At 39.3% G+C, this 26,124-nt stretch overlaps 1 protein-coding gene across 35 annotated transcripts in view; it reads right to left on the bottom strand.

The window, feature by feature from the left end:
• nfasca (neurofascin homolog (chicken) a) overlaps window positions 1-26,124 on the bottom strand; it is a 105,698-nt gene that overhangs the window by 31,653 nt on the left and 47,921 nt on the right. For 26 of the 35 annotated variants that reach the window (XR_011239197.1, XR_002203493.2, XR_011239198.1 and 23 more), the window contains 14 exons: window positions 24,144-24,203; window positions 17,592-17,762; window positions 14,037-14,054; window positions 11,935-12,040; window positions 8,614-8,810; window positions 8,004-8,126; window positions 5,098-5,268; window positions 4,733-4,780; window positions 1,976-2,087; window positions 1,370-1,554; window positions 1,144-1,275; window positions 798-941; window positions 477-588; window positions 179-345 (listed from right to left, as the gene is read on the bottom strand). Coding sequence is in view for 30 of the 35 variants with exons in the window: in XM_069514068.1 (XP_069370169.1) it covers window positions 179-345; window positions 477-588; window positions 798-941; window positions 1,144-1,275; window positions 1,370-1,554; window positions 1,976-2,087; window positions 4,733-4,780; window positions 5,098-5,268; window positions 8,004-8,126; window positions 8,614-8,810; window positions 11,935-12,040; window positions 14,037-14,054; window positions 17,592-17,685 (1,609 nt within the window). In the remaining 5 variants the exon portion in view is untranslated. Of the gene's footprint in view, window positions 1-178; window positions 346-476; window positions 589-797; window positions 942-1,143; window positions 1,276-1,369; window positions 1,555-1,975; window positions 2,088-4,732; window positions 4,781-5,097; window positions 5,269-8,003; window positions 8,127-8,613; window positions 8,811-11,294; window positions 11,314-11,934; window positions 12,041-14,036; window positions 14,055-17,591; window positions 17,763-24,143; window positions 24,204-26,124 lie in introns of those variants that run through there. The other 9 variants (XM_069514126.1, XM_069514146.1, XM_069514235.1 and 6 more) reach the window with 5 other exon arrangements.

Genomic DNA, 26,124 nt, shown 5'->3' with positions numbered 1-26,124 from the left:
AAGGTCATAAAACCTGCAGGAGCTAATAGCTACTGCACATATCTCCTTCATAAGATACAAGTCATGTTAGTTGTTTACAGGATAACTTCATACCAATATGTTACTGTGTAATTGAAATGATGATGATGACTTTAGTTCTCAGGTTTGCTCAGAGTGCAGCAGTATCGCAATGTCTGACCTTTGACCTCCAGGCGGACCTGGTTCTCGGCTTTGCCCAGGATGCTGTTGGCAACACATGTGTATGTGCCCTCATCCTCTGCTCGAGCCCTTTTGATCTCCAGGGTGCCGTTGATGTAAACACGGTACTGACCGCCATCCAGCCCACTGCCCTGTCCATTCTTAAACCTACACATGGTTAAAACACAAACACATGGGTATAGAAAAAAATTATTAGGCATTAGTGTATTCACCTGGAAGCATCTGTGTAGAATGATTCCAAAGCAAGTACGTCTTTGCAATAAGCTATCAATTCTCACCAGCGTAACTCAGGCAGAGGGGAACCAAAGAATGGACAATCCAAAAAGGTGCGGTTGTTCTCAATTACTTTAATCAGTTGATTTTTAGGGCCCAGCATCCTAGGAGGCATGTCTGCAGGGAGGCAGTGGATAAAACTTGGATCATTTTGACATGAAAGAAGTAGATTTCATTTGATTATTTGAACATAATCAGTAGCCATACCCTCATATTCTTATTTTCAGACATTTTGTAATTGTTGAAGAGTAATGCTAAGGCACTGCATACAAATGTATAAAGTCTTTTATTGATATTTTGAAATCAGCCCCCCCTCCATGTCTCACCGAGAATACTGACAAAGGCATTGGCCAACAGATACCCATGCTGGTTGGAGGCGTTGCACTGATAGACAGCACTGCTTCCCATTTGCACTGAGCGGAAGATGATGGTGTCACCCAGCACCTGTCTGCTTGGGTTAAGGGGGGAGCCTGTGTAAAAAGTTATTATAAAAGAGGAGAAATGAGAGAGCTTTAGGACACTGTTTCTGAAAAATCCCAAATCAATATATATAAACAACAGTGATCTATTGAGTGACATCAGGCCCCTGCTATAGACAGGTTTAGGAGCAATATCAGAAACCTGAATGAATGAAAGAAAGAAAGAAAGAATAGCTGAAACAGCTACACCTACTGTCTATAGGTTGCCCATTGATCAGCCACTGAATAGTAGGTTTAGGGTTCCCATTAGCCCTACACACCAGGCGGCCATTCTCATCCGGGGCTAGCACCAGGTCGGTAGGTTTGTCCAGCCAGTAAGGGGCCGCTGTGGAACACAGGGAATCAAGTTCGTTAGATGGACCCACTCATAAGTTAAAACACAGTAGTTGTGTAAAAACACATAATCATGACCTCTTCACCTTTAACCTGGACAGAGATGCTGTGGCGTATGCTGCCTAAATGACTGTTGGCCATGCACACATACTCCCCAGCATCCTCCTCTGACACACTGATAATCTTCAGGGTCTTGTTGAAATTCTCGAACTTCACTTTATGTCCCGGCAGGTCCCCGCCCTTTTTGAACCACTTGATGGTAGGAGTTGGCCTATAGGGGAAGAGTGAAACACACGCAGCTTTGTCATTCAAGTCATCGCATTCCAAATGGGCATATTCAGTATCCTATCATCCTTCCATATCATTCTTCAGTGCTGTGTTACAGGTGTTTGGACCAATAACAAATTGGTTAAATGTTGAATAAATATCTAGAACCTAGTTAAGAAACAGTGTCAGTTACAGTTACAGTTTTATTTAATCACCTACTGTTCATAGTGTGTGAATTCACATTTGTTGTCGCTGTTTGTTTTTTAATTGAAGACAGAGACACTATGTTTTATAAAACAAGACCATACTACCGAAATCTTATTCATCTTATTTTTGCAGAGAGAGAGGGAAAGAGAGAGGCAGAGAGAATAGAGAGAGAGAGTGAGAAAGAGAGACAATGAGGGAGAGTGAGAGAGAAAGCTCACAGTCCAGCAGCGATACACTCCAGTAGCAGTTGCTCGTCTCGTAGCACCATTTTAGAGCTCTCACTGCCTGACGGTGAGAGGAAGGTCGGTGTGGACTCGGCTACTTTACGGCCTGCAGACGAGAAATGAGGAGAGGTTACAAAACACAAACATCCAGAACAGAGGCTCTTAGTCAGACATTTGCATTCACACATACAGTCTGGAGAATGTCCGGAGGATTTTGAGAGTTCTGTCCATGCAGCTTATGTCAAAGTTGTGTTGATGTTATGTTCCTTCCGATTCGGTGTATGCCAATATCACTACATTCTGCAAGATCAGCAATTACTTTTACAATATTTCCCTAATGAACAAAAACCATAGCTAAACATATAAAATATGATGCAATATGTAATAAAGCAGAATTGCCCTATAAATGCTACACAAATCTGAGCAGAATCTGTCAATGATATTTTACAAGTAATTGTTTTTGTAATTGCAATTGTTTACTACACCACTGACTGAATCAATTAAAAATGCTACATATTTTAATACAGTCTTGTTTTTCTGGATCTTGATCATTACTCAGGGTTGTAGACAGAAACATTAACCAGACGGCTCCAACCCAAGCACAAATACATATAACGCCACAGACACCAAATCCAGTTTGGGAAAGATACTGCCTGCTGACAAGTGTGTGGGATTAAATTGACATTAGGCTCCTTTGTGATGGAGATCTGTATGGGATTAAAGCATCTGTTAGCAGGGAGTTTCTCCCCTGGCAAACGGAGAGGAGTGGGTGAGGAGGATTGGTTATTGTTAGTGACACTGCGAGGAGAAGAAAAATGACAAGAGAAAGAGCCTATAGAAGAAGAAGGCAATAAAGGTCAGTGACAACAAATGCCAAAATGCTTAGGCACAATTATTTTGATGGGTAGCTTTGGTGATGAAGTAAGTTCCCTGGAAACACATGAAAGTAATACAAATGTGGCCTTTGCATCTATGTGTTAATAGAAGATTGGTTACAAAGTAAATAGCATGTGTGAATGAGTGTGTTTTTGAGTAGTGGTGTGTGAACATTTCAACAGCTGTGTCCATCACATGCACACACATATACAGAAATGTTTATAAGAGCAGAGGTAGGAGGTGGCAAAGCTTATTAACATACATACATGACTATTAATGACCACGGCAATAATCCAGACTGATTATTCAACATTTGACCTAATTCTTCTGATCGGTATCTTCAGTCCTACTGGAACTAAATTGGCAAGCCTGATCTGTCACAGGGACTTTGTGCTCCCTAAGGGACATATCCCATCTACCCCTGGGCTTCAACACCCTCCCCCTTCCCGAACGTGCCCCTACACACCCACAGTGCCACATATGCTGCTACTTTAGCTGATCAGCTCCCTCCAGCTATGGGCTCATTCAATAGGTGCATGACATAATGAATATAGCGATTGGATTCTCTATTCACAATACACTTGAATTAAATGTAATTTGTGTGTTAACTGCCCTATGTGTTTTCATTAGAAGTGATCATTTACTGTTGAAAATGGAATAAACTGACTTCAAACCGAAGGAACACACCTCTGTGTGACTACATAGTAGGATCAGAGAGAAGTCACATCTGGTCCTGTCACTCATCTTTATGACAGGAAAGAAGAAAATGAAATCCGACAATTCTTTGTGGCGGCCTCAAAATTTAAAGCGACGCAACCTCATAGTACCTAGGGCAGACCCACACTAATATGGAAACCCAGAACTGATGTGAATCCTCATATGATCGTCTGAGCTCCTGATTTCATCTGTGCACAACAATGCACAGCACTCATATTGAACACAATACCCTCATCAAAACTATATATATAAAAGTCTTCCCAGATGTGGACTGCACACAAAAAATAATTTTCCCAATCTATTTTGTTGCTTCTTTCTGTGAGTGACTAATAGTAGAATATTCTCTCCGTCATTCTGTTTTGGACAGGAAACTTTACTGAAACTGGGGATAAGACTTTAAGTGGAGAGATTCTTCTATGCCACATTTCTCTTTTCCTAACTCCTTACAGCTTCTACTTCTGGGGTGGCTGTGGCTGAGGGGTAGAACGGTCATCCTCCAACCAGAAGGTCTGAAGTTCAATTCCCAGTCTTCCCATCTGCATGCCAAAGTGTCCTTGGGCAAGATGCTGAACCCCAAATTGCCCCTCATAGAAAAACAAAAAAAAAGTGCTACTCTAGATGCATTGTATGTATGAATGTGTGTGTGAATGGGTGAATGGCAAACTGTAGTGTAAAGCGCTTTGAGTGGTCTTCAAGACTAGAAAAGCGCTATATAAATACAGCCATTTACTTCACATCTTTCCTTGACCTTGTGATATTTTCCATCAGGGTCAAGGAACAGTGGTTAGGATAGGGATTATTTTCAACTTTTTGACCACAGCCTAAATCTTTAATCTTATGGTGCTTTTATGGTTGTTCAGTCCTACGAGAGTGAACATCGCTCATGTTCCCATTCAGAAGTTGCAAACTGGTCCATTCAGTTCACCACTCACCAAAAATATAAGCATGTGCAATGAATGCCTTAAAACAAGCTCAGCAACCCATTTTCACTTTTCCATATGAAACCACACAGGGAATTCTATGCCTACAGAGAGCAGTTAGGAGGTTAGATCAGTGGACAGCTTCAGCCAGCAGGTTAGTGTTTCTAGCCATATAATTGTAGGGTGTGACTGAACAGGTAAACAGGAAGTGAAGCTGTCCTGACAGGAAGTGACTCACCACCATATGGGTCAGTGGCATTGTAAGATGTGTCATTATATGGCTCCTCTGAAAAAAAGGCACACATAGTGGATCATCAGTCCCCACAAAAACAAATACATAGGGCATGATGGCACGTAGTAGTGTTGAAGATACACAAGCACAGCTGAAAGAAAGGCTTTCACATTAAATCCAGAGAATCCAATATTGCATGTCTTCACTTTTCTGGTGGAAGGAAATTTCACAGATGGAGATAAGTTACATCCCATTTGAGTTTATCGGTATGTGATCAAAACAGCAGACATGACTCTCTCTCTCATACTCTGTCTCTCTCTCTCTCTCTGTCTGTGTGTGTGTGTGTGTGTGTGTGTGTGTTTTCTACTCACTGGTGAGAACTTTGAGTGTGAAGGGGTTCTTCTGCTGGATGGTGTGTGTGAAGAGGAAGCGAGCATTGCAGCTGTAGTCTGTGTGAGCATCTTGAGCAACAACATTGGAGAAGTACAGGTCTCCATTCAAACCCATGGACACTCTCTTATCTTGTGGTATTGGGGTCATAGCTAGAAGTCACAGGAGGATAGAGGGATATGGAAAAAAAGGAAAAGATAGATGAAATGAAACCACATTAACATACCATATTTGCACAGCAACTACACGGCATCCTGAGCATCACTCATGGCTGGTATTTATATATTAACATTAACCATTATTTTTTTCAAAGCACTGCACCAAAGACATGGATTTGCAAATTAAATGTGAAACTGAAACATCAACTTTAATTTAAAAAATCTTCACTTGGACAAGTCGTAAAACAATACTTCTAGAGGAACATGAAAGACCCATTATGATTGTCAGGGAAAATGAAGCTAAAGTAACACTTTATTTCATGGGTCTGTTATTTCTTGAGAAGTTTTGTGGATAGAACTATTTAATAGCTGATGCCGATCGGCTTATACAAGAACAATGTCAGTATTCAGTCTGAGCAGATGCATTGCTTTATTTAATTCCAGGAAATGTCCTGGTGTTTTACTGGAAAATTATTCAGAATATATCAGCCAAAGAAATAAAGCATTCCTAACACCACAAATGGATTAGAGCATCATGTTTAATATGAACATTAACTGACACTCTTGACCTATATCTTTAGGATCTTATACACTGCACTGCACCCACATAATTGGTGGATTGAATAATACAATGAAGAAGCAGTTGTACAGAGGTTCCTAATAAAGTGCTCAGTGAGTGTACTTTAGCCTGATCATAGATATATATATTTATTGATCCAACCGCACGCATTCCCTGCATTCCCTATCTTAATTTTAATTAGCCACCAAATTCTTCTCTGACACAAAGCATACATTTATTAATCAAGAAATTGCTGTCACCATCAACTGAATGTCATGAAAGTAGAATAATAAAATGTAGAACCAAAGATCATTTTAATATGAACCACTAACTTATCGATTGCATATATTTTCACAAACAGCTGTTTAAGTGAGCTCTGATCCTACAGTCACTAAAGACAAATGTTCACCCACACAGACATCCAGACAGTTATTGTCCACACTGTGTGACTGCACAAACTGATGAGCAGTTGTCAAGACAGTGTCCCAGGACCAATCAGCACCCAGCCGGCAGTTTTAATCATGCACTGGCGTGCTGCAGTGTCTGGGCTATATGACAAGTTGATATAATGTGTTGTGGTTGTGAGATTATATGTTGATAAAACATCCTTGTACGTTTGAAGGTCTTCTGCACAATTTAAGTTTCTGACCAGTAAATGCTAGCAGTAGGTGGATGTTAGGGACATAACTATGCAGTTTAGCGCCATCAAGTGTTTTGGGCTTGTAATAAATGATACAGGCCAAACTTGAGGGTACACTGAGGCTAAAGGTAAATCTGACTGGCCAGTGGCTTGTATGACAGTACTTTGAGAGCCATGTGGCCTGTTCAGTAGATCAGTCATCATTACCTTTTTGCCTTTTAAACTAAACACTTTCCCTTTTTTGAACATAGGACAAGATGGAGAATGCGTAATGTACGTTCTGCCGCACAAATTAATGCCTACTGCCAGTTAATGTCGGATGTTATTAACCACCAGCAGATGTTAGGGACATATCTTCAGTTGTGTACCTTAGTGTAATCAGGTGTTTCGGCCTTTTAATCCCAGGATTAAAGGCAGCCAGCCTCCACAGGGCAAACTATTGCTTTTCAGCCTCGTTGCTCTGCCTCAAATGTCATGTCTGAACCGCAGCTTTTTCCTCTCATTCGCTTCATCAAAATTATCCTCCCAGGGTACTGTCAATTCAACGAAGTAGATGACAGACGACGGAGTTGGACTAGAGTATCAGGTCTGGTTATAGGGTGGTAGTGACAATATGTGATGGGACTGCAAGCCACTGGCAAACGTCTACCAACATCTCCCAGTCTCGGGCTTTCTCCAACTGACTACTCCTGGTCGGTGGAGTAGGCTTTCCCCTTTCCTGGTTCCCCCTCACAAACAAATGTTGTCCTTTAAACTGCGTTAAATGTTTTTATTGGTAGCAGTTCTCTTTGTTTCTATTATTGCTACAAGGCATTTGATCACCTGGTTATGTCTCAATGTATACCTACCTTGGGAAAGACTTAATTTACAACCAGTGAGGATATGCCTGAGGGTAGCTGGAGCTGAGCATAGTGAGCAGGATGGATTTTTGTTCAGACTCTGCATTAGGTTTGGTATCATCATATAGATTGGTATCAGGACATTGAGTCATCTCAAGTCTTTTTCTGGTGCATATAAACTACATTACGAGACTTGAGATAGGCAGCTTGAGAATGCCATGTCCATACAGGCCGATGTTGCTCAGACATCTTGGGACTACTAACCACTTTCTCACATAGGAGTTAATTCTCTCCATATTCTCAACTTTTGTGATAGGTACTTTGAAGAAGTCGAAAGCAGCCCAGAGGACACTATGTGGAACTGACCCAAATGCATTAGCGAGATCAAGGAAGATGACATGTAGATCTTATGAAGACATGGTGGCTAAAAACATGGTGTAGATGATGCTGTTTTGAGTCTAATTTGAATGTCTAGGCTTCAGGACACTTGGATGAGGAGCAGGATGGAGGCATTTTACGTTTTTTTCTGTTGTCATTTACCCCTGAAACTCCAAAATGGTTTTGTGGACTCAAATACCTACCCCTCCATTGGCCGAACTATCCCTATAAGAGATAAGACTGCACCTGATTTCATTAGGAAGGAGAAATTAACTTGTATGGAGGTGAATATCTGTGTGTAATTAGTACTTACCACTGTTCATCCAGAAGGTGAACGGAGGAGGAAGACCTGGTGGGGGGTTACAGGGTAGAACCAGTGGGGAGCCTTCAGTCACCACCACTGGCTCCAACACTTCCTTGGGCCACAGAGGAGCCTCTGATGGAGAGAGAAAGAGGGGGGGGGGGGTTCATTGTGATAATGAGCTAATCAGAATGGAGCTTGTCATTATTCTTGGAGTTGATTGGCCATACTGACAAAATGAAAGGGGTTTCTGCTGATTGAAGTTGTGGTCAACATATTAAACCCTATGGATTAAGAATGGAATGTCACTTAAGTTCATATGCGAGTCAAGGCAGGTGACCCAATACTTTTGGCAATATAGTGTAACTGTAACAAAATATCAAAAGGAATACAACATTCTATTTTTGCATATAATATGTGAAAATATAGACATACTTCAAAGACCTGTAAGGAACCTGAATAATGTTCACTTTAATTATACTGCAATTTATTCCTTTTACTGCAACAAAGACTACATATAATATGACAAAATATCAGAATTAGCTGTTTATTTTTTCTGTAATCTCCAATATTTTTATGGTCTAAGCTGAAATATTGTGAAGTGGCATGTGTAAGTTCTTACTTGAGACCCGCAGCAGGATTTTGTTGGACAGAGCTGCTCCAAAGTCATTGCTAGTGAAACACTGGTACTCTCCTTCATAGTCCTCTGGTCGCCCTCCGCTACGGAAACCAATCTCCAGTGTTCCCGAGCGTTTTCGCATAGTCACCCTGGGATCTTTCCCAATGTTGAAGAACTTCCCATTCCTTCGCCATGAAAACCTGAGCAACAATACAAAGAGCCAAAGAATTGCATTCATTGTAATGTTGCCTGGACCTGAAGCCGATTGCGCTGTTGTCCTCTTTATGTCCTCTTTATAGATCTTGGACTTTTGTGCAGCACCCTGAGACAACTGTTTGTTGTGATACCACGCTATATAAATAAATTTGATTATGATTATGTCTTCCAACTCAAAAAGCCACTGTAGTCATAGGACATTTATCTCAAGCAGCTAACAATATCATTTATATTTGCATGATGTAAGATATCCCCAGCAAATAAACACCTCAGCACATATTGTATATCCAGGCAAATGCATATGTGAGAGTATACTCACAGAAAGGTTAGAGTGAGTGCAACATGACTCTGTTGATTATTATACAGCCATTGAATGGGAGTTATCAACACACATCTGTGGGGGCTTACTAAACCAATATGGAGGACAAAAAATGACTTAAGTATAAATGTATAAATAAATACATTAATATATGCATAAATAAATAAGGAAATAAATGGCTTACATTTATTTCCAAATTTATTTAATTCACATTTATTTATTTATGTATTTCTGTCCATATGCTAATTAAAAAGCCGGTCCTAACCTCAGTCTCATGCAGGATAAATTGTTGTTTGTGTGTGAACCAAGGACTTAAACAAGTTGTGATGCATTGACATTGCAACGCCCTTCCTTCCTTCCTCCCTTAATGCCAACCATCCATCCATTCCCTATAGCTCATATGTATGGAACAGGAGTGTGTTGCTAAAGCCCAATCAAAAGCCTGAATTGTAATTTAGTTTTACTGATGGAATGGTCCTGTGGAAATCTACATCATCCTGAAACTGTGAGCTTTTATCTGTGAGTGCAGGTTATTCCAAAACAGCCTTGTTTTTTTTGTTTCTTTTCTGGCGATCCTACTTTATTTCACTTGTTGTTAACAGCTGGAAAAAGAATAACTCCTTTGCTTGTCATGAATTTGCTATGTTATAATATAAACAGGCACATGCCACCAGCAAAAAAATATCACATCGGCCTCTATGTAATAGTGTAATAGTGCTGTTGCTTAATCCTGTTGCATGTGGTGCTCCCTGATTAGGGAAGAACACTGAATATGCTTACATAACCCGCCCCTATTTTTAGTAAGCAGTGTGGATTTACAAAAGATGCTGCCTGACATTTTTAAGTGAGTTAGTCAATTGGGGCGTGTTTGAGGTACAGCGCTAAGCCTGAACAATCAACTACTGTTGAAGCACTGGAGACCATCTCTGTGTTGTGGTGTGTGTTTGTAGTCAGACGCTGATTGTAAGAGAATAAGTGAACGATCCCCTTTCCTGAATGTTTCATGAGCATGAATAGTCAACTGAGTGCATTACTGCAGAACAATGCTTGTCCTGGGAATGGGAGAGCCAGTATGTGTGCATGGGAGAGTGGCTGTGAGTGCTGTATTGTGATGTGTGTGTGTGTGTGTGTTTGTAAGTATCTGGATTGATGTCCGTGTGTGTGTGTGTGTGTGTGTGTGTGTGTGTCTTACGTAAAGCCAGTCTGTCTCCAAATAAACAATGTACCACTGTCCTGAACTGGTCATACCCCCACTGATGTAATCACTGGAGGCCCAATGTGTGTATGTGTGTGCTACACTCATGTAAGAGTGTGAATTATGTCATTATTTCCAAAGAAGAAGAATACTGATGAATGAGTGTATATCACAGCAAGTTTTAAAGCGGCTTTTGTGTGGACATACATACACAAATACACACAAACAGGATTGGAGGAAAATATTGTATAAGAAGACAAGTAAGCTATATTTGAAGTTTGCAGCAGCTAGAACAGACAGGCAGACGGATGGAGATAACAGTTACAGGTCAAACTCTAATTTTCCTTAACCTGAAAATATCTAGAAAGCTTTTCTGATTAAATGTAATTAAATAAAAATTATATTTTGCTCATATTGGCATAAAACATCACAGCACTGAGACTGATACTTTGTTTCTCTTAAACAGAGAGCTAACCAAAACTGATTCTTATACTGCAACTCATTAAGCATCTGTTATTCTTTGCTTTTTCACAAATGGAGTTTGGTGTGCATCAAGCAGTTTTCACAAGAGGGCTGTTCTGACATAGACAATGGCACATCTTCAAACAGAGAATTTGTGCAGGAGTCGCGTGGCCATGTAAAAGACTTTGAATCGCCTCAGTGTTTGAAACATACTATATGAATAAAGCTACCATGCCTTGCCTTTTCTGCAGGACAAGTAGCTGGGTGGGGCAGTGAAAAGCACAGCAGACTACTTGTCAAGCAGAGGCTGTACACGGCATGCAAACAGGTGTCACACTGAGTTTAAAGGTTTGTTAGAGGGCAGCAAAGGAGCTTTAGGGCAAGCAACCATTCATGTTAAGGGTAAGGTTGTCACTGAAAAAGGAAGGGTGGTTAAGATGAAAATGTGCTATTGTGTGTCAGAGAGAGACAGACAGTGGAGGACAGACTGACAGGAGAGCACATCGGAGTGGCACTGTCACCCCTCATAATTCTTACTGGTACTAACAGACCAAAATCAATGGAGATAAAAGGGTGGGGAGGGCAAAGAGACACCAAGAACAGACAGAGCAAGGTGACAAAAGACAGCAGAGGAGAGAAATAAAGACAAGACAAGAGAAAATAAAATGTACTTCAGTGAATGGATTGAATGATAGACATTAAAAGTCATATGACAGGAATGCATCACTTTAAGATTAAGTCCTTTATGAGTCGTTTCCCTGATTAGAATCTTGCTTATTTGTTTGTCATTTTGTCACATCAGTCATACTGTGACCTATTCAGCATGTTTTCTGAATTACTGTCAGATTTCCCAAATAATTAATTGTCACACTATTTAATGTTGCTAACTTTTAGCCACTCAGCTATTGGACTTTAATGTCCATTATTGTTTAGGCTAGGTTAATAGTAGGCAAGTAGTAGCTAGAGTAAGTCACTTGTAAATGAATGTAAGTGAATATAATGTCTTCTGACCCCCTGGAAACACAACTCTTAGTGTGTGTGTGTGTGTGTGTGTGTGTGTGTGTGTGTGTGTGTGTGTGTGTGTGTGTGTGTGTGTGTGTGTGTGTGTGTGTGTGTGTGTGTGTGTGCTTACGATGGTACTGGGTTGCCCTTGGCCTCACACTCGATTATGATGTTATCTCTTGGGTCGACAATGTAGTCCTTCACTGACTGTTTGACTATAGTGGGGGGTTGCTTCACTGTGGAAGGAGGAAGGAGACAAAGAAAGGGTTACAGAAATTAGGCTATGTACACATAATGAACACAAACATTCAAGCCCATGCACACACACATAGTTTTGTTTTGCATGTTAATTCAGTAATCACTTGCTACTAATTTTCAGGAGCTAGAGATTTATGTACAGCTTTCCTAAAGATCAATAAATTGATTTCTTTCATTACAGTAAATTTACTCATTATCTACTCAACACTATGCAGATGGAGGGGTGGGTGAAGTGTTTGAGTCCACAAAACACTTCTGGAGGTTCAGGGGTAAACATTGCTGCAGCAGAATCCAATACAATTGTAGTCACTGGTGACCAAGACTTCAGACGCAATTAAACAACAGAAAAAATCAAAACATGCCTCCATACTGCTCGTGCGGCCTCATCCAAGTGTCAGCAAGCCCCGACATTCATATTGGACTCAAAACGATGTAATTTAAGTTTTTAGCGTAAATGTCCAAAGATGTTTCCCAAACTGGTGCACTCACGGACCCTCGGACACACCATCTTGTGTCTAGGTCCACTAGCATCACCACTTCTGGTGGACTTTTAGGCTTAAAACCCAGTGCAAATGACCTTGTTTCGAGTCGAATTGGAATGTCGGGGCTTGCAACACTCTGATGCCACCACAGAAGCAGTCTGGAGGCATGTTGTGTTTTTCTGTTGTTTTATTACATCTGAAGAAGGACTCACCATTGACTTCAAGTGCATTGGATACTGCTGCAACAAAGTTTACCACTGAGACTCCAGAAGTGTTTGTGGACTCAAAGACATCAATACTTAAAATGATCCCTATATTGAGTCTTACTATATCTAGTGTTTAACTTAAGGTTGATTTTTATTATGCCTTTGGCATAGTGGATGGAGGGAACTTCATTTTTCGGTGAACTTTCCCCAAATATTTCTACTTTTGTTATGCACCAAACACCCAAGTAAATTCCTTAAATGTTAAAAACCTACAAGACAATAAGTATGATTCTAATGAAACTAGAATTACAACGCTGTGCTTGTATGTCTCCACCAGCCAGTGCAGTTTCAGTCTACATAACTTTCTTTTCCCAGACTCATATGAAGTCACCATGGCCGTTGACCTTTGAAGTTCTTGCCACGGATTATTACAAAACACAGTGTTTTTGCAGATTGTTGTGTAATGCAGTGGCGCTGCCAGAGGGGCAGGCCATAGCCTTTTTTTTCAAAATAAGAGAGTTATATATACACACAAAGACCATTCATTAATCAGTTTGTTAGACTACTTTCTGCAATAGAAGAATCCACATTTGGAGCTCTATTGTGTATTTAGGGCAGCGGGACAGTGTCTGTGGAGTCTAAATTAACTACAGTGCTTAATGAACACAAATGTGTTTTTAATAGGTTATGAACAACACTGAAGTTCTGTAGCTCAGAGCAATATGTTACACACATAAAACGTGTTAGCTGATTACACTCATTGTTGGATTAGTCTGTTCAGGGATTTGTTGACAGAAAGAAAATATAGAATATCACATTTCTTTCATTTGCACAGATTTCTTCCTTTTTTGTTTGTTTCAAAGATAAGAAGCACTTCAGAGAGCCAGCTGCCTGACAGAGGCAGAGAGAGGACAGAGATGAAAGAACATTTTCCCTCTGTAATTAAAGCTCTTCAAGCTAATCTTATCCAGAACTGAAACGGCACCGTATTATGGCCTATATAGCACTCGTGTTGCTATGGTAACCATAAGAGTATAAGTGTACCAGTAGCATGCATACTAGGCTATGAGAGCTATCGCACACAACATTCTTTATTATACCATTTTATACCACATCCTCAAAGATTCCCATAAATTAAACTATTCATGGATTATCCAAGCATATGTGATCTCAACATAGGCACACTTGTTCTGTCTTTTTTACATGCAACATTATAAGCTATGAGCTATAAAATGAGCTGGTGGGAAAGAGGCATTAAGAGTGGCCTGTTAAAAAGAAACACTTACGGTCTTGCTGGATCTTTGCTGTTAGTCCAAAGTAAAGCCAAGGAGAGACGAAGACACAGGTGGACAAAGTGTAATGTGATTGTTAATTATATCAAAGACATAAAACATTGATAATACTATGTTAGAAATGTTTTGATTCATCGTGTATATGTTATAGCTTAGTGGTTCCTAATCTGGTGGGGTCCATTTTCACAGTTCCAGGAGGAACTGTGTTGGTCGACCTCAACTTGTAGGGAAATCTGGACCAGTTGGGGACCGTTGTTACAGGTTAAATCGATACACTATGTTAAAGAGCTTATGTGAATAAGTATCTATATTAGTGTGATCGACACAATGAAACAGAGAAACAGTGACAAGGACTCACCTGTAATGAGTTCCCATATCAGCAAAGTATGAGCAATGAGGAAGACAAAGACAACACACAAGTTATGCTTAAGATTGTATATCCAACACAATAATGCAATCTCACACAGGTTAATTCTCTGACAATTCATCATCTAGAAACAGAAGGGAAATAGAACCAAAATTGTGTTTACAACTTAACATGCATGGATGTATAGGGAGGCCACCACATGAACTTTGAGAAGAGCTGTGTACTGTGTGTACTGTTTACTATTCTGGACAAGCCAAAAATCCCACACAGAGAAAGATACAAGACTAAGGTCCAGGGTTAATGAGTTCAGACTGTCAGGGGACAGTGGAGCTCACTGCTCACCAGACTTTCTTTAATTTTATCAGAGTTTATGTTTGGTGGTATCAAACTTTGCTTTGGCAGCCAGATTCTGCACATGATTCAGATGCATTTTTGTCTTTCTGCAGCACCAATGATAGGATGATTGTAAATGTAGTGTGCTGTGGTTTACTGAGTTCCCTCAATATATGTCAGAGAAGACTTTTAATCATGTTATTTTGTCACAATTGTTACACACATGATTACTGAATAACCATTGATTATATAAAATACAGTTATCTGATATTAAAGAATGTATTGGGTCACATTATTCAGCTGTCAAACTGTAGGTAACAGATGTCTTGCAACATAGGATTTCAATCACATTAAAGAACAAAAGCCTAAACTTTCACTAAATGGGTTAACTGCATGAGGAGAGAAGATCCTTATATATATATATATATATTTATTTAAAGTTCCAGTGTGTAAGATTTAGGTGAAAGGGATCTATTGGCAGATATTTAATGGAGAATAATCTTCATGATGTTTTCACTACTTAATTTCATCTAAATTGTATGAATTGTAGTTTTCTTTACCCCCAGAAAAGGCCCTTTATATTTAAATACTTTATATTTACATCGAGGGGACCCTCTTTACAGAGGCCGCCATGTTTTTTACATTAGTAAGTATAGTATAGTATATATCATTATATTATTATTAGTTGGTTTTTTTGTGCTTTTATTCAGGGTGATTATAGCTTTCTCTGACTCTGGTTATAGACCGACCCTCTATCAGGAGTTTGATTTTGTGTCTTTTTTTACAGCAGATAAGCCTTGATATTAGGTATGTGCTTTGCACACACATGTATGCAGGTTCAATGTTCAGATGATGAGATGCATGTGTGTAGGATGTGTGGAAAGCACCAATTGATAAAGGTCAATAGCGCAGTGTGCTGTGAAATAGATAAGTAGACAGAAGGAAAAGAGGGGGATGGGATTTTTCCCTACTGAATTAAAGCATCAGCAGTGGAGCATGTGGCGCCTTTGTTAGTGATTCTGACACAAGGCTGGGGGGGGAGGCTTGAACATATAAAGCATGATTTTGTGAATAATTTGCATTGAAAAGCTGACGGACGGATCAAAAACCACTTTATAACAAATGGTGTCTTCAAAAAACATTAATTAACAATGGGCCTCAGTCTCCAACTATTGTTAATAATACATTCAGTGCATATTTTTTATTTTTGCACATTTTAATCCATTTCTTACTTAAAGACAGGCACTTGAGATTTTAAACACACTGAATTGTTTAAGAGGTGACATAAATAGTTACTCATTTTTAGATTTCACTCACTGTAGTGTTCCATGGTTTCACAACTTTTAGTTAAAATGTTCTGTCCAGATGTAGCCTGTTTATTTAAACCAGATGTCCTTTCTGCTCATTTGGTTGCGTGTGTGTGTGTGTGAGAGAGAGAAAAAAGAGTGTCCACATTGAGGGAGAGTAAAAAGAAAAGGGAATGTGAAACTTGAGCCTTTCTTCTCTGTGGTTTTGTCTACAGATCCCTCAAGTAAACAACAGAATCCATTCAGGCAGTGTGTCTTCCTGAAAACTCTCCTGTTGTATCAGAATTGCTGTGATTTGCTATCATTTATTCTGTACAGTTTCTGTACATTATATCTGCATGTACCGGTACATTATCAGTACAATAATTATTTTTTGTATAGTACATCCACTTTGTTAAATGCCTTTAGTCCTGGAATCCCCTTATTTATATCTCAATTTGTGTAGTGGTTTGTGTCTTGTTAATTGTATGTTTGCCATCAAGGAGGAGGACTGTGCCGCAATTTCGTTGTGCTAGTGTACGGAGTACGACCGTGCAATGGAAGTCTATAAAGTCTTTTGAATTTGAATTGAATATATTAATATTTGCATTGATTTAATGACGACTTGTTTATTTTTGAATTTACTGTATGGCAGCCACCTGAAGTGACACAGTATTACCCAGAGATATAAGGCATATGTGACAGATGTGATCACCACTCTAGCTCCAACAACACACTTTAAAAAATTAGAGCATAAATTGCTTTGAGGGTTTTGATGTCACAACTATACAGTCATGCTGAGAACGTGGTCCACCTGGGCCCACTAGCGATTCCTTTACTGAGCAGAGTGGCTAAAGTTGATATTTTCTTTTGTCATTTACAGTAATAGGCCGAGATTACAATCTGTTACCTGTCGTTGACCTGTGAGGAACAACCAGGCAGCCAATCATAAGTGAGGTTCAGAGACAGAGACAGGGAAAATGCAATGTTCATGCTAGTGCTCCAGGGAGAAGCATTAGAGAAGAGATTATTTTGGGTACTCAAAAGCTCAAAAATATCTTCTGAAGGACATCTAAACACATTGAAATAAAATCAACTTCTATTATGTCTGTACTGATATTAATTTAGTACTGTCAGTCTTTATTGCTTCATCTTTATTACGAACTAAAATGCCTTTTTGTTTTTGCCAATGGTGCTTCCTTGTTTATGTATAAATGGTGTTAAAATAAACACCTAAAATATTGAATCTTGAAATGCAGATTGTTTTATTCATATCCCCACCCCCGCCAAAATGTGAGCTAATCAGATACATCTAATAACTTGAGTAGCACTAGCATCTGAAATACTGTAGTTTTCCAACATACTGTTTTACATAGAGCATGTCAATGGGGCAACAGCAATTCAGGCAGCACTGACCACTCTTGGGCAAGCCAAATTCTTATCCACGTCAGAGCCATCCATTTCAACCAAATAAACGGTTGGATCTAACGGTATGGCATTTGTATCACCATTTGCTGTAACATATTGAGATAAGATGGATCTGATGATTGCTGGGTGACTTACGGTCTTGTGGGACTTCAATGGGTGTTGCCTCATGCCACAATAGAAGCAGTAAAGACATGAGAGCCAGGGCCGTATGCCTGCCCTGCCCCAACATCTCTCCCTGACTGGCTTGCCTTGCGCCTCACCACTCCTTATTGGCCAGATAATTATCCTGAGAGCCGCGCCGAGGACCTGTGAATACAGACACAGAGACAGATGGTTAGGATGAAGACAGCATAGTAGACAGTGGAGTATATGTGCAGTATAAAGTGTGTATGTGGGGGTGAGTGCGTCGTTGTGTATATGTATTCTGACACAAGAGAGTGTGTCGACTCTGGCCTACATTCACAGCTGAGTCTCTTTGTTGCTCCTTAGAGAGCAGCCTGGAAACAAAATAGAAGAGAAGCCCTGTGCCCCTGATTCTATAAGTGGGATTAGGCTTTTCACACTCTTTTAACAGCAAAATGTGGAATACTTTTAATGAATTTCCTGAATAGAGTACGGTCAATACTTGATAAAACATAGTCATGTACTGATATCAAGATGATACTCTTATATCTTATCACAGTACTGTCTGTACTGGTTAATGTTCACGATCACAGTTTCATCATTTTAGGTGAAAGGCCATTTTGCCTTTGGTGTAACAAAACTCTTGAGGGCATAAGGGTCATTAAGTGAAGTAAAAGCGATGAGCTAATAAACAAATGAACTCACCGATCAGAAAAAATCACAAATGACATGAAAAATATGAACTAATGTGTTATTTTTTCTCAAAAAAGTTCAGATGCTGTACAGTCATTAGAATGACTTGACTACTTCTCCCTTACTGAAATGTTCAAAATCCATAAGTATATTTAAATATTTCATTTCAGAGGTTAAACTGGTGGTTGGATAACAGTGAGGTGAAGCTCAAACATTACACAGTATTAGCAAACACATTTTTAAGTGGCGGGGGGGGGGCAATAGCCTGTCAACATATGCATTTTGGGATTTTATTTTTACATTCAATGTGATGGGAACACTACAGTTCATACAAGAGATGTGGTTATCACCTGAGTAAGGGGTTAAAGGGACCAGACCCCTTCCGAATGGTGTTCCAGCACCTTCCAACTAATGCCATTAAGCTACTCACGCAAAACAATCAGAAAATAAACATAACACACAACTCCTATGTGGCCTTCCCTCACTAAAGGTTGTTCAACTCCTGACCTGTGTGTTCAAACATATTGTTTATTGGGGGTACTTGTTTGTCCCACTTGTATTCCATGCCAGGTATCAATGTCCTTTGTCCAAAATAGAATGTTCTGGCCTGAGCAATTGGGTTATTGTGATTGGTAAAGTTTAATACAACCTACAGGTGATGTAATGGCTATATTCATTCATTCAGTGATGTCTTTAGCCTTTGTAAAAATTCTGCAGCCAGTCCACCATGCAGAGCTTTCTAATTAACATCCCACCATGTCCACATTACAGCCACGCAAGGACCACCTGCCCACTGTTAATCCCTGTTCCCTGCATGCTGCCATCCCCCACAGTCCTCCTCGCTTTGATTTATACCAGAGCTCAAAGCTCAGTAAACAAGATACATTCAAAATAAAATCATGTGGGAGTGTGGGTGGATGTTTACCATAAGGTTGCCATTTTAAATCTCCAGGAAACTGAGAAGGTAAAATTAACACAAAGCACTGATGAGGTGCTGATGAGGACTCTGACTTCGCTGGACCTCAACTGTATAAAGTGTGAAGGATTGTATAGCTGTTCAGTCCAAATTAATGAAGCAATATTCTTTGTTGAAAAAAATTGACTAATATCCCTTTAAAGTTGTGTCTTTAAAGGTAAGATCCCCAAAACATGATACACTATATATAAATCCAATATTAATTATGCAAAGAATATGGACCTTCAGAAAGATCAGTCGACCTTTTACAAATTAATTTTTGGCTTATTGCTGCTACTGTTATTCTGTGTTTTGAACAGTTTTAATCTTTATAACATCTGGCCAGAAATATGAAAACATTTTTATTTGAGCTAATCTGATTTATTTTCTCTGACAGCCAAACAAATCATCCAAACCAAACAAACTGCTGATTAAAAGAGTTATATATACTGCCTTTTAAATATAATAGACTAATACAATACCCCTTTCCCATAAAAAAGTATGATTATTTTTAATTAATAAAGCTGTACTGTACAGTGAGTGTCATGAGGCATATCGGCAGCATGATATTCAATTGGGATAATGTCAACAATGTAACATTGTAAGAGCAGGCATGCTTGTCTCTTTCAACTGTGAGCAGTGGAGTAACAGACTGACTTCTCAAGAGAGGGGACCCAACAGCTTTATGGCCCAAGGGCAGTTGTCAGATTTCCCCCAAAACCTGCAAACACCTCCCTCACACACACACACACACGCACACATGTGCATACATACAACATACACGCACATACACATGTACACACAGATATTATGCATAAACCATCTGGTGGCATGTCAGTCCACAGTGTTCAACTAAATAGCTAATATGTCCCTCGGGAGGTACGACCACAGCATGGGCTGGCATGAGGAGCCAATCACACACACACACACACACACACACACACACACACACACACACACACACACACACACCAACAAAACCTCACTGTGCAGTCCAGATGTTGTGAAAACTGACCAGTATCACATTATCTCTTTTTAATTACTGAGCGTGTATACATACACACACACACACACACACACACACACACACACACACACACACACACACAGAGCAGGGAACAGTAGAGGGATAAGGAAAAGGACATACCACACAGTCCACTGTAAACCTTAAGAGAGAAACGTGATGAGAAAGTAACAGAGATAAAGAAGATAGGAATAGAGAGATCGACAGAGAGGAGTAATAGCAGCAAAAGCTCTGAAATAGGTCACAGCTTGTCTCCACGTGTGGAACTCTCTCTACACCCTGCAGTGCATTATCGTACAAATGACAAACAACCACTGAGAAAAAGGGTCAGTGAGCATTGCATATGACATACTACGCATTACTTCAAATAGCAGTGTAGCAGCAACATGTATACTACTCAGTTTTTACAGTTATATTTTGGCAGAATCGTGTCCCTAAAATGTTTAATCACATGATAATTTCAAACCCAGTATAAATGCTTACACATTTGTGTTCAAGGAATATTTTGGCATTCAGGAAAAAAAACATACTCACTATGAGGTACTAAAGAGGGGAACAGTTTGTATACTGGGAGGAGGGATTTGGATTGTCTTATAACAATGAGCTTACCAAGCAACAGGCCGAGAGTCAGATCCTCATCAAAACACATACACATAGTTATTTAGATATAAATTGCTTTAGCACCCAAAAATGTTATACCAAAGACCAGAAATTACCCACCCACTGTTGTACTGGCCCATTCAAGATATAATTTCTGCCAAGCCCACTGCATGGCACCAAGGAGGTTGCTCCTGTTAAACATACAAAACACAAATAGCCTAAATATAAGCCCTCTTTGTGGGTTGATGCATAGATTGGTTGGTTTATTTATTCTATTTATTTAGAGTTTTGATTTTTTTACCACTAAAGTAGAAATTGTAAATCTAATACCATCCTCGCTCTGTGAATTGTTTCGTAGTAACCTGAGTATTAGACATCCTTGTGTGTATGGGAACTGCCTCGACATTGAGTCACCTGTACATCCACAAACAGACTGAGGCTGCTCCTCATGAAACATTATCTTTTCCACAAAGTTTACAAAGTCCCTCATTCAACAACATGTCACCATCAGGATGTGGGGCGTCAACAACATGGAATGAAAAGCATCACAGAGCAAGTCTTAAAGGTCCAGTGTGTAAGATTAAGGTAAAAGGGATCTGTTGGCATAAATTGAATGTAGAATAATCCTAGTGATGTTTTCACTTGTTCATTTCATCTAAATTATATGAATTGTAGTTTTCTTTACCATATAAAAGGCCCTTTATATTTAAAAACTTTATATTTACATGGGGAGTGGATCCTCTCTACAGAGGCAGCCATGTTTTTTTACATTAGTCCAGACTGGACAAACTAAACATCTTTTAAGTTTTTACTCAACTGAAGGCTTCCACGGGTTCTTTTTCATGTTTGGAAGGAGAGGGTGAGGTGAGGGGTGTTCAGCTGCAAAATGCAATTTCAACACTAGATATCACACAATTCTACACACTCTACCTTTAGATGTGATAAATGGCAGATTCTTGCATCCTGTTCTTTTGTTTGTATAAAAAGAGTCTATGATGTCAGACTGCACATGATAAAATGACAATTGTTCTGTTTGGTGTCATTGTAGTCATGGGGGAACACAAAGTGAGCTGGCAGGTATGGTTTGGCTGGCATCTCTAACAACAACTGTAGGTTGTTTCACATCTGGTTGTCCTAGCTTACATACGTTGGTTTACTACTTCTGGAACTGGTGACCTGTCTGAGGCCACACAACTTGATCAAACTTTAGTTTAGCCTAAGGGTTTCATTATCATCAAACACATTCAAAATGCTAATCTACCTCTACAAACTGCTCGGAATTTGCATATCTTTGCTAAAGTAGAAAAAAATTGAAAAACTGTTTTGTTTTTTTATTTTTTTTTGCTTTTGTCCATCGCCCAAGATGAGACATGGAGCTATCATTAATATACACCTGGTCTATACAGGTTCTAATATATGGAATAGCTTTTACGCATCAAGTTTGTTAGGGTATAACATTTTTACTTTTCATGCCAAATTTAGAAAAAATCAATTAATCATGTGACTCGTTTTCTTATCGTAGCCCTCACATTTTTTGTATTTCTTAAGGGAGGCCTCTTAAAATGCAAGAGCTTAAAACATTTCTCACCATCAAATGAACTTTGAAAGCAATCATGATTGGTGTGACTGAAGCCTGATGATTACAGCTGCAGGCACAATACAGGGTTTGATTTGGGCTAGTTTTATTATTATTTGAATGGATTCAGAGACTCAAAGTCAATGAATTAACATGGAGATTTGGTCAACTCTTGACAATAAACTGCATATTACAGAGTGAAAATTCAGACCTTTTAAAATGGTAGATTAATTTAAGATTGGTCTTTGGTGTGTTTTCTCTTTGCCTTTGTAGAAAGAGCATTCAAATTCAGCTATGCCGATCTGCCCATCCCCAACACAGTTCACATTAACACTTGCACAATATCTGTACTATTTCATTGTTCCCAAGATTGTGAAATTCCATTAGAGTCTCTTTGGATGCTGGAGTGCTAATGTTGCAATTCTGGGTCAAACAGAGAGGGAACAGTGCTGAGGAGGTAAAATGACAATATTCACCACTCATGTAGATTTTGAATATGCATTTGTGGGTGATCTATAATTTCACATGTAGAGTATATTACAGAGTGTTCAATTCATTGTAGATTGAATTACAATGATATGCCTACAAACAGAGCAGGTTTTGATCATGATATTTGTGTTTGTGTGCATCATCCTTGTTCTTCTTGCATTGGCAAAAGCTGCAACGGTAAAAATATGAAATATCCTAATATTTGCATCACATGACTCACATTACATTTACACTCACATTACATCCCCTTTCTTACACATTATTCTTCTGTTTAATCACTGCATATGTTATACACAGAAACTGCTCCAAGTTAGCTTAATGATAAGGCAAGCAGTTAAGAAGTCAGTTAGGGTGTTTTTTCCACTTATTGCCTCTGTGCATTACACAACCTTTTTTTTGTAAAAAAAAATCTAACTATTTGCGGAGGGCCACCAGAATCAGTAAACTATCAAATGTCTGTAACTGCAAATGGTTGCTCTAAATACCTAACCTGATTATTTCTCTGGATGTATTGTTTTGTATCTCAGTAGCAATGCCCGAGGCATTAACACATGAAGTACCCCCTCAACCATTCTGCTGACCTCCACATATACCCTCAATCCAGAATCACCAATTTTCTTCTACAAACAACCCAAAATAGCCCTCCACCCATCGTACACAATTATCATCATGTGCTCAACCACAGAAATGGAATGACTAACACACACATAAATAAATAGTGCAGGTACAAGTTGCCAGCAGCTGCAGCTGCTGCACTCACGGCAACCACTTTTACGGCCTAACCCTCTAGATGTAACCTTCACCTATCACCCGTAATTTGTCAGTGAATAATCACAGTGTGCTGTAATCAGTCAAGCAGTAACACTGCAGCAACAGAGAGAAATTAAACAAAAGTACATCTCTGTAAGTCACTTTCGCCTGAGGTGTGTCAGAAGAACCGAGTAACACTGATGGTCAAGCAGGTTGTTAAATTAGTCTGAATTTAGATATTCACAAGCAGATTTGAAATTTCTCAACCATTATCAGGCAACCTTAAATCAGATTTACCTAAATCTTCTGAGAAACATTTCTATCAGTTAAACTGTTTTACTAAGGTGGCGCAGCACCTTTTACAGAAGGCTATTCATAATGATATTTAACCCTCTTTTACCATAGACATATATGCTTGAGGAATCAGTAACAATTGGTGCATGAGGTTTGCAGTAAATGTATAATACACTGACTTACGTACGCGTGTGGACGCGTATTCTGTCCGTCCACCAACTTTGTTTTGACCACTTAGCAGACCTGATGGGAAAGAGGGAAAAAAATTATAACCTCATGAATTTATTATTTTAAGCCAACAAATCAAAAATAACTGTTGATCGATTTCAAAAGAGGTCTTGGATCAGTGCACATATTAAAGTATTCTAAACAAGCACTATGTGTATCACAAGGTTGTGGGTCATGAAGAATGCACCACTCAATAGGTTATAGTAAATAATGAATATGTTTATAGCTAAAAGGTTCAGAACTCTGAAGGGAAGACTTGAGTCTGATGTGCTGACTACTAAGTCTTTGTCAGCCTGAGCACAGGAAGATGCAGAAGATACAGTTGAGCAGACACACACATATACACACACAAACACACATGCACACATGCCTCAGGACTGTCTGCATTAGTTGTTTCTCCAACTGTGTGTTTGTGCTATCAAAGAGCTTGTCTCTGCACCAGCCGCTGCCCTTAGGATCACAGGATGCTCTTTCTTTTTGTCCTTCTTACTGCTGTTGCTGATGCAGCACACACTCACACATCCCCAGACAGCTCGCACTAACGCAGAGACTGCCTGAAGGACTGGAGGACATGCTGAAATAAAAATTATGTAGTAGGGTTGGGCCTGTTTAAAAATAATTGATGTAAGCGTTTTTATTTAGTTGCCTCATTGTGGAAGGTTGGTCAGTGAATGTGGGTTTCCTTTATTATAAACAGTGTATCTGTATGGAACATTTGTTGTGAAGGGTCACTGACAGATGTTGTTTCTGTCCAGCATTGGTGGATATAAGGCTGTTACTTCAGTTCTCTCTTCTCAACCAACGTTTCACAACGCACCACACACTCAAAAACGTGACTCACGAGAGGAGATTTCACTGCACGGCACACACACAAATTATGTGACTTGTGAGAGGCAGGACACCAAAGTTAGATATTGTAGTTTTTACAATTCTTACAGTTATGAAACCATGACGTTATGAAACAACGGTTATCATAAAATTGGTTAATTCCGACATCCCTATTAGGGAGTCAAACATTTCTGCCAATACAGGTTTTTTCCTGGCCAAAAATTAGGGACCAGGGGGGCGGTGTACCAGTCCAAGGGCAGACAACCAGGGAACCATGCTCAGCTCTACTAAGTCTGCTTACAGTGATCTTTTAGGGTATTTTCATAAATGTTTTGATCATAAAAAAGTAATTTTTTATAGTTTTTACCGGCTTTGTCAGTAATTCACTGCTCCTCTCTGTGTCTGTATCATTCATCACCATCTCCTCCGGCTCTCCTATACATTGTCTACGTTTACAAATTTGTTGTTTTCCAGTATAAGTTTACACATGTCCGATGTCAGTGTGTGTATGCGTGTGTGGGCTGTTACCTTTCTCTCAAGTTCTGGGATGATCATACAGAAACTACGCAATTCTTTTATAGTTATCGACCGCTAAGTGATTTGGCCCAGTAAAAACATGATCAATATAAGTTACCCCTGAACTACAATTTTGTCAGAAGGCATAATTGTCAGGAACGTTATTTGACGGAGGAGGCTGCCTCACAATTATCGATGCAGGAAAACCCTGAAATACATTGGCCAAAATGTAAATATAAAAAAAATAATAAAAATGCTAATCTTTAAAAAAAACATTATCAGTGATTCCTAAAATGCGCTATCAAATTTTTTTATTGAGGCTTGTTTTTTACAGTAACCATATACTGTGTTGTTGAGTGTATTACTCTTGCACTGAGGCTTCCAGATAGTATTAGCTACTGCAGGAAACTGCTCATAGTGTAACAGAGCAGTGAGAGTTAAATGCTAAATGGTGTGTATTTATACAGAGCTTTTTTAGTCTTGATGACCACTCAAAGTGCTTTACAGTACAGTGTATTGCCATTTACCCTTTTACACATTCAAACCGTGCATCTATGGGCAACACTTTCTCTATGAGAGGCAATTCAGGGTT

The sequence above is a fragment of the Paralichthys olivaceus genome, chromosome 2, assembly GCF_024713975.1.
Source record: "Paralichthys olivaceus isolate ysfri-2021 chromosome 2, ASM2471397v2, whole genome shotgun sequence".
Lineage (NCBI taxonomy): Eukaryota > Metazoa > Chordata > Actinopteri > Pleuronectiformes > Paralichthyidae > Paralichthys > Paralichthys olivaceus.
This window is presented reverse-complemented; position numbering and strand designations above follow the sequence as displayed.